The 14,307-nt window shown below is 37.2% G+C and overlaps 1 protein-coding gene and 2 non-coding genes across 8 annotated transcripts in view; all 3 read left to right on the plus strand.

The window, feature by feature from the left end:
* The window catches only part of LOC135094521 (uncharacterized), a 38,518-nt gene extending 29,652 nt beyond the window's left edge, over positions 1 to 8,866 (plus strand). For 5 of the 6 annotated variants that reach the window (XM_063994707.1, XM_063994723.1, XM_063994698.1 and 2 more), the window contains 4 exons: positions 2,769 to 2,880; positions 4,366 to 4,734; positions 5,322 to 5,432; positions 6,161 to 7,773. In XM_063994707.1, the coding sequence (XP_063850777.1) occupies positions 2,769 to 2,880; positions 4,366 to 4,734; positions 5,322 to 5,432; positions 6,161 to 6,283 (715 nt within the window). In that variant the 3' untranslated portion in view covers positions 6,284 to 7,773. Of the gene's footprint in view, positions 1 to 2,768; positions 2,881 to 4,365; positions 4,735 to 5,321; positions 5,433 to 6,160; positions 7,774 to 8,225 lie in introns of those variants that run through there. The other variant, XR_010263860.1, reaches the window with a different exon arrangement.
* Positions 8,867 to 11,268: 2,402 nt separating this feature from the next.
* Positions 11,269 to 11,341, plus strand: Trnak-uuu (transfer RNA lysine (anticodon UUU)). Its single transcript has one exon. It is a non-coding gene; the product is annotated as a tRNA-Lys (tRNA).
* A 2,542-nt stretch (positions 11,342 to 13,883) lies between these two features.
* On the plus strand, positions 13,884 to 13,956 carry Trnak-uuu (transfer RNA lysine (anticodon UUU)). The gene has a single exon. It is a non-coding gene; the product is annotated as a tRNA-Lys (tRNA).
* The last annotated feature ends 351 nt before the right edge of the window (positions 13,957 to 14,307 follow it).

Genomic DNA, 14,307 nt, shown 5'->3' on the forward strand with positions numbered 1-14,307 from the left:
TTACACTCCACACTTGTTAGAGACACAGGTCTATAGTTTAAGGGCTCCTCTTTACTACCACCTTTTGCACTATGTTGGCTCTCTTCCATTCAGTTGGGACTCTACTTTCAATTAGGGAGCTCTCAATAATATTATGTATTACCCATGTCAACTGCTGATTGCACTCTTTTAGTATCCATCCTGACACTCCGTCAGGTCCAGAGGCCTTCCTAACGTCTAGTCCCTCCATCTGTTTCTGGACATCCTCTTTAGTCACTTGGATTTCCCCCAGACCCATTTCCTCACTCATCTCACTCTGCCACACAAATGTTCTTTCTTTTGTGAATACTGATTGAAAACTCCTGTTCATTATCTCCGCCAATTCAGCTGGATCCTCACACATTTGACCATTCGCCTTCAATCTGCTTATTCCTTCTCTATTTTCCATTTTGCTGTTCACATATCTAAAGAATAGTTTTTGGTTCCTCTTTGCATTTGTCCATAACATCTTTCTCATAATTTTTCCTCTCTTCTCTAATAACCCTTACATATTCATTTCTTGTAGGTGTGTAGTTTTGCCATAAATCCTGCATATTTTTCCTCCGCCATCTATTCCATGCCGTTTCCCTCTCCTCCCTAGCTATTTCACATCTTCTATTATACCAGTCATTGTTATATCTTCTCTTCGTCTCTACTTTCGGTACATATGTTTTCACTCCCTCTTCATAAGTATTGATGAAAGCTTCCCACTTATTTTGCACATTACTTGCTGTGATAAGTGTACTCCAGTCTGCATCACCAAAGTATCTCCTCATTTGTTAAAAATTTGACTTACCATAATTAAATCTTTCACTTTTATAATCTTCACATCTACTTTTCTCTCTTTTTTCTTTAATACAAAACCTTATCATGACATGGTTGCTTTTTCCTAGTGGACAACTATAGTTCATGTCTTCTGTAATATCTGCTTCTTTTAATAATACCAAATCAAGTCTTGATGGTTCCTCTCCTCCTCTGTATCTAGTGTTTTCCTCAACCCACTGTGTCATTATATTGTTCATTGCCAGTTTCAGAACCTTGTCTCCCCATGAGTCTTCACTTCCTCTTGTGTTCCACTCCTCCCAATTTATCTCTACAATTAAAATCTCCCATTATAACAATTTTGTTGTTTTCTTTAATTTTCTTTACAAGCCATTCTTTTGTCTCACTCAGCAACTATTCATGCTTTTGTCTATTCCAGGCCTTTGTTTTTGATGAGACATACACCACTGTGACATATCATCTTCCTCTTCTTCCATTTATTAGTTGTAAGTTTAGGCCTTCCACCAAGCCTTCTGCCTTTTCCACACTCTCCACCCTGATACCCTTTTTAACAAGCATCATCACTCCACCTCCTCCTTTTCCACATCTGTTTCTTATCCTCATATTGTACTTTCCCCCTACTAAATTTGGTGTCTCTGAATCTCTTAGTTTAGTTTCTACCACTGCCATGATGTCTGGTTCATTTGTTTTTATAAATTCATTCACTTCATCCATCACTGAAACTAAACCATCCACATTAATGTATGCCACTGTCCATGTCCCTTCCTCTCGTACAGCTGTGCCTCTGCACCCCTCACTCTTCACATGTACCACTTCCTCAACCTTAGGTCCATTACTCTCCAGAAAAAAGTTCCCTTTCCTCTTGTGTTCTCTGTTAATTCCTTTCTTTTGCTTCACTTCTCAATTCATTAAGTTTCTTCCTTTCTTCCTCATTCATTTCTCTTCTAATCCAGACTTGTTTAAACTTGTTACTTTTTGGCTAGCTTCCACACATTTGCCAATGTTTCTTCAGCTGCTGTTTGGGATTTTAGTTTAATTTTCAATGGTCTACTTTTTCCTTGATCGTATTTTCCAATCCTGTACAACTCCTCTGTTTCATCTTCCAGCTTTGTATCCTCTTCATTTATCACACTTGGTACTAATTGAGCTGTTTTTCTTTGTTCTGCTTCTCTTTTATACCAATTTTTTTATCTCGCTTTCTTCCAGACCAAAGATCATTACGCTCTTCTTTTTATCCACAGTGTCTCTTGCCAGGTTTTCCTTTTCCTTTATTACCTTTATAACCTCTTGTGAAGCCTTCTTTACTTCTCTGGTCCTTCACTACTTCTGTATAACAGAAGTAGTGAAGGACTAGAGGAGTCTGTGTGTGTGTGTGTGTGTGTGTGTGTGTGTGTGTGTGTGTGTGTGTGTGTGTGTGTGTGTGTGTGTGTGTGTGTGTGTGTGTGTGTGTGTGTGGTGCCCTAAACATCATATATTCAGAATCTGAATCTTTGCTTAGTTATGTGCAGGCATGGAAACAGGAGAAAAGAAGAGCTCTGTAAGGGAGAAGATGGATTAGATCTCAAGACAAAGAATCATAAACTTTGAAAAAAAAAAAAGTGTTGGGATATTAATGCCAAGTACAGGTGAGAAGAGTGTGGAATGAAAGACAAAGATGAAAGATCTAAACTTTTGAATGAATTGCTACTTGAAGAATGTTTTAATTTATATTGCACTCATAGATTTAAGATTGTGAGTATTTAACTGTTCATTATTTTTTTCCTTTCCCTCACTGAAGATTATTATTATTATTATTATTATTATTATTATTATTATTATTATTATTATTATTATTATTATTATTATTATTATCATCATTATTATCATCATCATTATTATTATTGTTTAATTATTATTACTATCAATCATAGTTATTTTATAGTTAGTTCCTTTGAGGCTGTCTGGTGATTTTCATGTTAATCTTTCAGAAATTACATCAACAGCCACATGATCACCTTAAAGGTCTTCACAAAGTATCTGCCGGACCACGGGTACACTAAAAGAAGTTCAACCCAGGAGACGCTGGACATCACCTCACAGGTGTGGTGCACCAACTAACTTATCATTAAGAGGGGAATCTAGTGTGATGGCTTTTTGCTGTTGTGTTTTATTTGTTTTACATAGAATTTTGCACAGTGGTAGGGCATAACATTCATAACACTCCTATACCTTTATTTTTTAATTTTTGAAAAATTTAAAAAAATAAAGATCCCTTTTCAAAATCCTAAAACTAAAAAAAAAAAAATTGTATTTATTCATATGGTAGTATGTCACACATGTAGGTACACCATGAATCTTTAATTGAGTGCATTTGAAATTTTGATTGTTATTACTGAATTTGAGAGAAAAATTTTTCTTTCAACTTTCGGCAAATTTTGACCACGAAAATTTTTTCATATACATATTGGTTAATTTAAAATTATAAATGCACATATTTGTTGATTTAGTCTATTCTAACAATCTTGAATGCTTGATGGGAACCTATGAAGAAATCTTTATTATTACATTGTCTGTGTTGCTACATGATTCCTTCATATTTGCATGTTAGAAAAGCACTTTCAAAAGTGATACTTCTTGCTTGAGTGGGTCTTGGTTCCTGCCCCACTCCTTTCTGTGGGATTGAAGCAGAATGTTCTGCATGTTTTGCCATATGTTTTTGTGAAATAATAGGGAATGCATATGCCTATCATACATATTTTTTCACAGTAGCTCATATTTTTTCATATTTTTTTGGTCTCTCAAGTGGATGTCTCCCTTAATAAATTCTGTGTCTCCTTTTGCAATAGCTGCCTGTACCAGAACATATATTTGAGTTGATAATTTTAAACCTGGACTTCACACTTTTATTTTTCAGTCTCTCTCTCTCTCTCTCTCTCTCTCTCTCTCTCTCTCTCTCTCTCTCTCTCTCTCTCTCTCTCTCTCTCTCTCTCTCTCTCTCTCTCTCTCTCTCTCTCTCTCTCTCTCTCTCTCTCTCTCTCTCTCTCTCTCTCTCTCTCTCTCTCTCTCTCTCTCTCTCTCTCTCTCTCTCTCTCTCTCTCTCATACACACACACAGCAGTGCGAAGATTGAAAACCTCTTAACCTTTGAGTTAATTATTGAAAGTGGGAAGATTATTTGAGCTATGAAGAGTTCAGCAAGGAGTTAAGAAATGAGGAAGGATTGAATGATACAAGAAAAATGCAGTTAGGGATAAAACTCATATCAAGCCACCCAAGTTCACTTCTTAACTGTCCTTTCATTGATTTGGTATTTTGTTCCATTTTAAAATATTTGATCAGTATTAGCCATGAACTTTCTTTGTAATTTATTTCCTTTATTATATTATTCCAGACTTATCAATACAATCCTGTTTACAGTTTTTCTGTCATTGTGGTTTATTGTGGTTTATCTCAAACTTGAGTTTTAACTTCTCTTTATTCAAATATTTTTATATGTTCTTTGGTTGCTACCACTTATTTGTGGTTGATGGTAGCAAAAAACATTAAATTAATTCCTATTATTAAATGATTTAATAACCCATTTCAGACTCCACAGAGTTCAAAGTCAGCTGCCAATGCTGATCCAGATGCTACCCCAGATCTTGATTTATCTTCAATTCAAGAGTCCAGCATGGGACCAAAATTCAGACAGAAAACAGAGTCACTGAATAATAGCCTGGATGAAACAGTGGACATTGTGTCTCTCTCCCAGGATGTTACTGTTGGAACACAGAACAATCTGCCCTCATCCAGACCCAGTTTTGAATCATCACAGAATAGCACACCCTCGGAGGCACTGGCCACAGCTGGCAACACAGTGCAGATGCTAGAATCTCAGAAAACTCAGGAACACTTGCCTACCACCATGCCTCTTCATTCAGGCATGGATGTAGAGGAGGGGTCATCAGAGCTTGTGGTAAGACCTTTCCTTCGTCATGCTTACATTGAATAGCTCACTGATGGTACTCATCATTAGTATGATATAAGGTTGACCACCTTTGTAGGGCTATTGTGTAGCCATAAGAAAAATGTTAAAATAAGTAAGTTGAACCACCTCTTTTTGAAAGTTAGGCCTATAAGAGTGATGAATTAGCAACGCATTTCATGGAAAGGCCACTGCAAATATTAGCAGCTATTTATAACATGTTCAACATAGATTTGCATAGAGTGTGAAGTTCATATTCTGCATATATGTAGCCCATTAATGTCATGTGACATTATTTTCCTTCCTTCTTTTGTTGAAGGGTTTGTTTGGGAGTCATGGTGATGCCATGACAGTCTTGAGATGTTGCCACATTCTCTTTCCGGGGTGGTTGGATTGGCAGGCAGTAGTGTAATGGTGAGACAGCCAATCCCGTTCATCCTACAGTGCCATTGCTTTCATCCACTCTTCTTTTCTCCTTACTTCCACCTCATTCCTATGCATTCCATTTAGTGTTGGCTTTATTATCACCTGCCTTGTCATTCCCTATGTCTTGAACATTTATTTTTTGTATTTTCCAGGAGTTGCAGGAACCCTCAGAGGATCTGGATGATGAGGTGAATAAGCTGAGCTTGGGACAGAAGGCAAAACGAGGCAGAGGACGAAAAAAGAGACCAATGCACAAGACTATGGTATGTATACAGTATTTACTTAAATTTACTTTTCATTTAATATTTGGTAATGTAGGTCTTTGTCAAAGCTAGTTAGAAACAGATGGTACTTGCTGACTGGTAGTTATTTTGTATTATTTTATTACTAGCTTTTATTACACCAAACATAATGTCTGAACTTGATTGCTTTTGTTCAGATTTGGCTGAATGATGGACAGAAAAGTAAGAAATATAAATGTTTGGATGAGAGGCCTTTGTGAACCATGTACTTGATTGGTTTAACAAAGCATGTACTACAGGATGAGGAACCTGAGACAGAAAAGTACCTAGTCTCAGGTCCACTCACTCAATTGATGCTGTGTAATTTGAAATTAGCTTTAACATATAATAAAAACTTATTTGATAGGATATATATATATATATGTATGTAATCCATTCTTGTGACAAACTAAATATGCTACCATATCACAAAGTGGGCAAAAGCAATGAACAAGTTGTTAATCTAGATTCCCCAAATGAGATAAATTTGAGAATAATATTGGTAATGAATTTCCAATAAATACATAAGTAGAACTGTATACAAATGTTAATAGAGTGTTTTGATGTAATATGAATAGCATATATCATAACATCAAAATATATTGTTCATAGTTACATTTTGTGATCTCCATTCCTGGCCTAGATTGCAAGTGTAGTGAGATATTGTTTGATTGTGTTCACAAATAATGACTTAATAATGTTGTTTACAGAGTTTGAATAACTTTGAAGTTCATGCATCTCAAGATTCAGATATCTTAATCAAGAACAGCATTTCTCAAGATTCTGAAGTTTCTAAGAAGAAAAGGAAAACCTCACAGTTTGTGTGGAAGTAGATTTTCCTTCCACAGTCTCTATGGGATTAAAACACACAAGATGTGTTACTAAACACAACCTCTTCGTGTGAAAGTAAGGACACATCAGAGGTGAGGGAGTGTCTTCTGTTCATTGCCATGACTAATAATTTCAAAATTGTCTAAGAAAAATGTACTGCTTTTAATGCAATGTATTTCAGGTGTAAGTTAACATATTATACTGCAGTAATAGCTAATCAATTCCCATGTTCAATTACATTAATTAGAATGAAACTTTAAGACACACTACTCATAAAAAACCTGATATATGAGATTCTTTGATAGTAACAGTGACTTCACCCATGTAGAAATCCTGTGAAACAAAATAATAAATCTTTTTGATGACACTGAGATAATTCCTCTTTAAAGGAACTGATTAGCTATTACTGCAATGTAAAATGGTAACTTACCTGAAATACACTGCATAAATGTTTTTTATGCATTGCATAAAAAGCAGTATGGAAAAAAAATTTCTTTTATGCAGTGTATTTCAGGTAAGTCACTGCTGTATATTACATTGCAGTAATACCTAATCAGTTACCTTTAAGAGGAGTTATCTCAGTGTCATTGAATGATTTTCTCTCTCTCTCTCTCTCTCTCTCTCTCTCTCTCTCTCTCTCTCTCTCTCTCTCTCTCTCTCTCTCTCTCTCTCTCTCTCTCTCTCTCTCTCTCTCTCTCTCTCTCTCTCTCTCTCTCTCTCTCTCTCCAGAATTTCTACCTGGGTAAAGTCATGGTTACCATCAAAGTAACACACTGTGCCTACTTTGTACATATTTCTTTGAACCTGAAGTTCATGTATATACAAAGAATCTAATTTTGTCAGGTTTTTTTTAGAGTGAAAATGCAAAATAACAAAATTGTGTAGAAGGTAACTTAATTTATGATCATGACTATCAAATGTGTGAGTGAATCTTACAGGAATGCTTGCTGTCACATAATTGTGCCATTTTAAGAATCTGAAGTATACTTTCAAAATGAAAGATTTAATGCAGAGAGTATGGGGAAGGAAAGTAAAAATTTTTCAAAATCCCAATCTTCACAAAGTTTTGTGTTCTAGCACCTTAAACTATTCATCACTAGCCAGCCTTCTGGTAGTATCAGACAGATTTCATTAAAAGAAACAATTGTAAAGATAACAAATAGTACTTTGTGTCTCCTGTAAGTGAACAATTTTTGAAAAGGTATTTTAGTTAGGAAAAAAAAAAAAAAAAAAAAATAGAATCCTATGAGTAGTGTGTCTTGAAGTTTCATTCTATTAATGTATCTGAACATGACTGAAATTGGCTGAGAAAGAAAGCATTTAGCACTGATGATTTATTCAGGTTTCCAACTTCAGAAAATAATGAGCCACCAGTTTCCATTAATTTTTGCAAGGTAGATTAAATGGGTGCAGCTTCCTGCCACAGTCACCGTGCTTTGACTCACAAAGGCAAGACATGTTATGACATGGCATTAAACATTCCTCTTCATAATTCAGCTTACATAATTTTTCCTTCTTCTATCTTATGTTGTTAACTTGTCATGGCAAAAAACAAATAACTTTTTTATTTTCACATCACAAAATGTAGGTTCTATTTATTTGTTTTATTTTATTTTTTTATTTGCATTTTTTAAATTTTATTTATTTTCTGTACAATTGGATAAGATTTTCATGATATCTGCCTCATGTGATCAAGCCAACTGGAAAGCCTTATTAGCCACTTTAGCTTTACACCTGTACATTGCATCTCACAGTTCATTTAATTTGTCTATGAATTTGATTTTTAACTCTCTCTCTCTCTCTCTCTCTCTCTCTCTCTCTCTCTCTCTCTCTCTCTCTCTCTCTCTCTCTCTCTCTCTCTCTCTCTCTCTCTCTCTCTCTCTCTCTCTCTCTCTCTCTCTCTCTCTCTCTCTCTCTCTCTCTCTCTCTCTCTCTTCCCATTAGTGTTGCATCAACAAGCTTCCTTATGTTGGTGGCACTGTAACATTAGGTAAGACCTTATTTTACTTAAGCAATGCTAAGGGCAAGCCTGTGGTTTTATAGGTATATATTACTTTTAGTCTTACAATGAGAGGCTGTATTGTTGTGTTTTCTATATTATTGTGTTCAAGTTAGTTCACAATATAGCTCCAGACATGAACATAGATGGAAGGATTGGGAGGAATAATTTACCATCAATTACTTTGGATATTTGTGTTATGATGACAAGGTATAACAAACATCGTCTCAAGTGGAATTTTTATATTTTTATTTTTCTTGCATGTGACAGTAAAGTTCAGTCATCTTGATAGTAACCTACATTTGGAGGAAAGTAACTGAATCACTATTTCCAAAATGTCACAGTAGGTCAGGTGATCTGGATCATCTTTACTTGAGTTTAGTTACTCATTTGAGGGAAACTGTAGTGAATGTAAAAGATCACTAAGGCTATTGACTGTGTCACTGCTGGTTCTGTACCACTTCATGTTATTGAGCCTGCCTGTTTTAGATAAGTGACTCATGTGGATGTGAAGTTTTGTCACAGAATTATAAGTGCATGGCATTTAGTAAGATTGTACTTCACAAAATATATTCCTTTGACAAATGTACACAGTATACTTTCAGTCCATTGAAATGGATTTGTCATGTTCATTGTGACATATTTATATGCCTGGCTAACATCTCTGTGAAGGGAGATAGCTGAGAAAAACAAATGCATGTGTATACACACATGTGCACATACACACACACACACAAAAAAAAAAAAAAGAATAAAAAATAAATAAATAAAAATAAAATAAATAAATAATAAAAAAATAAAAATAAATAACTAAATAAATAAAATAAATAAAAATATAAATAAGTAAATAAATAAATAAAAATAAATAAATAAATAAATAAGGAAATAAAAAATGAAAAAAATAATAAAAATGAAAATAAAAAAAATAAACTACTATTTATATGTCTGGCTAACATCTCTGTGAAGGGAGATAGCTGAGAAAAACAAATGCATGTGTGTGTGTGCATGTACACATGCACACACACACACACACACACACACACACACACACACACACACACACACACACACACACACACACACACACACACAAAAAAAAAAAAAAATAAATAAATAAATAAATAAAATAAAATGAATATAAATAAAAATAAATAAATAAAAATAAATAAATAAGAAAAATAAAAATGAAAAAAAAGAAAAATGAAAATAAAGAAAAATAAATATATGAATAAAATTAAATAGAAAACTGATAATTATATAATATATACATAATATACATAATATACAATATATACATAATACATAATATATATATAATAATTATATAATTATATACTACTACTACTACTACTACTACTACTACTACTACTACTACTACTACTACTACTACTATTATTATTATTGTTATTATTATTATTATTATTATTATTATTATTATTATTATTATTATTATTATTATTATTAGAAAGGAGACATGTGAGAGTAAATACAAAAAAAAAAAACAGCTTCCCCCGTAGGAATGTTAAAGTTAGGAATAAGACCACACTGGATGAGGATCAATAATTATCGTGCATCAGTACCTGAGTCAGTCTGCATCAGAGCCTGGCAGAACTGCAGCTGCATTATTACACACCTGTTCTCTTTTCCCACATCTGCACTTATCAGCTGATTGAAGCAGATGCGGGTGATCCTTTACTTTTGCATTAATCGGCATCTTTCATCTTCGTTAACATGGTTCGCAGATTCTTTATATTGACAAGTGTGCTGTGTTGATATGAGCTATTTATTCGTAACGATCCACTCAAGGTTTTCATGATTCTGGAGATACTTCAACGAGGACTCGACATCAAGAACACACACACACACGAGAACTCGGCAAATCATCTCCATGGAAATAAAGTTCAGCATTTCAGAATACGGGCGGAGAGATCGCATTATGCTTCCACGTTTGATTAAAACTAAAAAGTGACCACGCCGTACATGTGGACCACTGTCACAGACTTACGCAGTCTTAATGTGGAATTGACAAAGTAATACTTGGGAGACAGATACGTTAATGCAACGCAATCTTTCTCTTTATCTATATACACCAGCAGGCCGGCAATCCCACACGGAGTACCCCAAACAAAACAAACACACACAACATTCACACACAACGGTAATTGGCCCCCCAGTGGGAAAGAATAGTTCTTCGTGGCAATGAAAATTATAAAACAAATAAATAAAGACGCTGCGACTAATAATAATAATAATAATAATAATAATAATAATAATAATAATAATAATAATAGTAATAGTAATAATAATAAGTGTTTGCTTCAAGTAAGGCTGCAAAAATAAACAACGCTTTTCTGGAATATTTTATGTAATGGGGTAACATGTGCCGCCTCTGCATTGAAGCTCCTATTACCATGTTAAGCTGTAGACACTAGAGAAACGAGCTTGCATGTCACCGAAATACTTCACTTCTCCCTCCACGGACTTGTTTTCTGTATTCTGCTGTGGAGAAAACGTTGAAAGTGTTTAGGTGACGCAAATAATCCTCAGTATGGTGTTAAGTCGAACTGTTCACTGACAGGGCAACATAATGGTGATGCAATGCTGGCAAGCGGGTTAGCGAGCGGGGGAAGTGAGGGGAGGGGAGGCGTGGCAGCTGGTGCTCGACGCTCCTGCCTTGCCGTGCTGCTATAGAGAGATACCATGTAACGGAATGTTTTTTCTTTTATATATATATATTGTTATGCTATTACAGTACTACCCAAAACTACTGACGTAATGACCTTTATGTGTACTCTAATACCATATACGTACCTCATTCCCTTGCTCATTATCAGCATGTACAAAATAAAAACAACTATAAGTCAAATTACTTATCTTGAAGCATCAGATGTAATCATAAAAACTATTAAGAGTTCCGTTTAGAGCCTAATATGAATGAATAATTGTGCCCCAGCAGTTGAAATAAACAGAAAGTGCCATTGAATGTAAGCCCGGATAGCTCAGTCGGTAGAGCATTAGGCTTTTAACCTAAGGGTCCAGGGTTCGAGTCCCTGTTCGGGCGGATGTTTTACGCTTTGTCTAATCGATACTAGGAGGGCGTGGGTCGCGGGACTGCTGACGGGGGCGACGCAGGAGGTACGGTGTAGTAAAAAATCAGCGGTGACGAGAATGGACAATGTGTTTACGTGGCCTGAGAAGCAACAGGGTGATGCCTCGGTTAAACACTTCTGCGCTGCACCTACTCTATACATTCAAAAGGTTCTAGTTAAAGTGACACGGGGATATTAAGGGTGTTTTTTTTTGGGGGGGGAGAGGGGGTGTTCTAGTGATAGATTAACATTGTTTTTGTATTATTAACAGGTGAAACTCTTAATAATGTGGCTAATAATCTCTGTGGTGTTTGAAAATAGTCGGCATGAGAGTAGAGCGTTTCTGAGTAAGGGCTACAGTGACAGCAGAGAATTGGAAGGGTAAGAATAGGCTAGGAGGTAATTGTGTAAAGAGGGAAAGGAAAATAATGTGAGCGGAAATGTTTCACTGATGTGAAACGTTCATGGTGTGAAATAATTCTCTCTCTCTCTCTCTCTCTGAACTCTGAATTGAAACTTAAGCAAAACAAGACGTGTGTGTATGTGTGTGTGTACGTTTGTTGACACACGACTCCCAGGAACAGGTGGCACGGGGCCAGGCATCTCCCCTCCCTCTCTCCCCTCTCCCACCACTCCTCCCTCACCCTCCCTCCCTTTACCCCTCCTCTCCTCTCTCTCATTGTTCCCTACTCTACTCGTCTCCCTCTTTCCTTCTCCCACTCACTGCCACCCCACCTCTCTTTCCTCCCCTCTCTCCCCTTCCTCTCCCGTTCCCCACACACTACTCCCCTCATCCCATCCTCTCTTCGACACCCCATCTCACTCCACTTCCCTCTTCTCTTACCATCCCCTCTCCTTCCCACATCACCCCTCTCCCGGCTCTCCACCCAATCTGTTTTCCTTCTCCCATTTTCGCCCCTCTCTCTCCATCTCTCATCTTTCTTGCCTCCCTCTCCTCTCCTGTCCTAACACTTAGTTTTCCTTCCCTCTCCCTGTACTTCACCGCCCTTCCCTCTCCCTCCTCCCCCTTCCTGCTGCTTCTGCGTTATTTTCCTCTTCTCTATCTGCGCTTGTTCGCCCCCTCCACCATCACTACTAATTCTCCATCTTTATCAACCATCCCTTCATTTCTCCAACCATTCTGTCTTCCTCCTCCTCCTCCTCCTCCTCCTCAACACTATCATACCTCCCCCGCAAGCATCCTGATAATCTCTCTCTCTCTCTCTCTCTCTCTCTCTCTCTCTCTCTCTCTCTCTCTGCTTCACAGTGTTTCACTATCCGCGACGTTGTCTCCTCCTCCTCCTCCTCCTCCTCCTCTGGCTTCCTCTGGCTTCCTTGACCATGAGCACAAGACACACACACACTAAAAAAAAAAAAAAAAAAAGAGCTACAGTAAATGATTGTAAAAACTCAAGGTACCGAACGTACAATATTAAGAAATGTTATTAGTGTTTACCTAATTTGTGAAGATATTAGATAATGTGATTTGTAGAATATACCTTATTTGTAGAGAAAATTACCAAAAATAACGTTATTGAGAGGGAAATAGGTCGATGGACATGCGAAAAAAATCAGATAAATGAATAAATGAAATAATAAATCAATAATAAAGTTATCATACCTAGAGAGAGAGAGAGAGAGAGAGAGAGAGAGTGTCAACAGTACTTTGGGCAACTGTCTTGCAAACTCCCTCAGTTTGAACTGAGCACGTGTCACTTGAGAGAGGAATTAGAAGGACTCGTTATACAAGATCACTTACGTACCAAGATAGCCAAGTCCAGAGTAAAAAAAAAAAATATCTATGTATGTATGTTAGCTTAGGTTACAATACATGGTGGTAGTAGTAGTAGTAGTCGTAGCAGTAGTAGTAGTTAGTAGTCAATAATAACTGAATCGAGCTCGCGGATCTCGTTTCATTCATAGGAACGGCATTATGAGCAGGTCTCTCTCTCTCTCTCTCTCTCTCTCTCTGTGTCCGATCCCCTTGATACACAAAAAGGTTATAGTAGTGGCAGCAGCAGGTAATAGTAGTAGTAATAGTAGTAGTAGCAATGGTTATCGAACAATCCCGTACAACAATTTTGGTTAACAGAAAAATGTATTTGCGTGAATATTTATGATGGCGTGGCGTGGCGGGGTGTGGGAGAGATGGGGGAGGGGAGGAGAGGGAAGGTTGGCCCTGAGCCGCAGCGGTGGGAGGGCGACATGAACACCCACGCACACACAGGCCTTCCCTCCCCTCAGCACACCTGCAACATGGGGGAGGAAGGAGAGGGAGACTCCACACCTTATAACACCGTCTATTCACTTATTGGATTCTTTTTTGCACCTTTCGTATTGTTTATCTTATCTATTCGTCTGAGTTTCCAGGAACGTAAACTTTTCCCTTAGCACGCGGCGTGAATGACAAGTTGAGCGCGGTGACGGGAGCCTTACTTTAGCGCCGCCTCTCCCGGTAGCCTCCCACGTGCTGCCTCTTGCTTTTTATACCCACAGGAATACCTCGTACTTCAAGCCCGGATAGCTCAGTCGGTAGAGCATTAGGCTTTTAACCTAAGGGTCCAGGGTTCGAGTCCCTGTTCGGGCGGATGTTTTTTTGAGGGGTTGTTGAAATTTATGTGTAGTTTAGAGATATTGTCGTCTGTCCCTCTAGCGCGTTGTTGTTATTGCAATTGTAATTGAACTGATGAAAAGATGTAGTTGATAGTTTGCGCGTGTTTCATGGTGTCACCGTGTCTGTGTCTCTGTCTCTCTCCCTCCCCTCTCTCTCTCACTCTTCGATAAGCAATTCCGTGACACGCCAAGGGTTAAAAGGGTTAACAAGGCAGGCGAAACTTAGAATTGATTCCTACTTGAAAGACATTACTCATCATTTTCACAAGATTTACGTTTGGGAATGGTAACACACACACACACACACACCAATGGACTGCGAGAG

This window comes from Scylla paramamosain, chromosome 3 (assembly GCF_035594125.1).
Source record: "Scylla paramamosain isolate STU-SP2022 chromosome 3, ASM3559412v1, whole genome shotgun sequence".
Classification (NCBI taxonomy): Eukaryota; Metazoa; Arthropoda; class Malacostraca; order Decapoda; family Portunidae; genus Scylla; species Scylla paramamosain.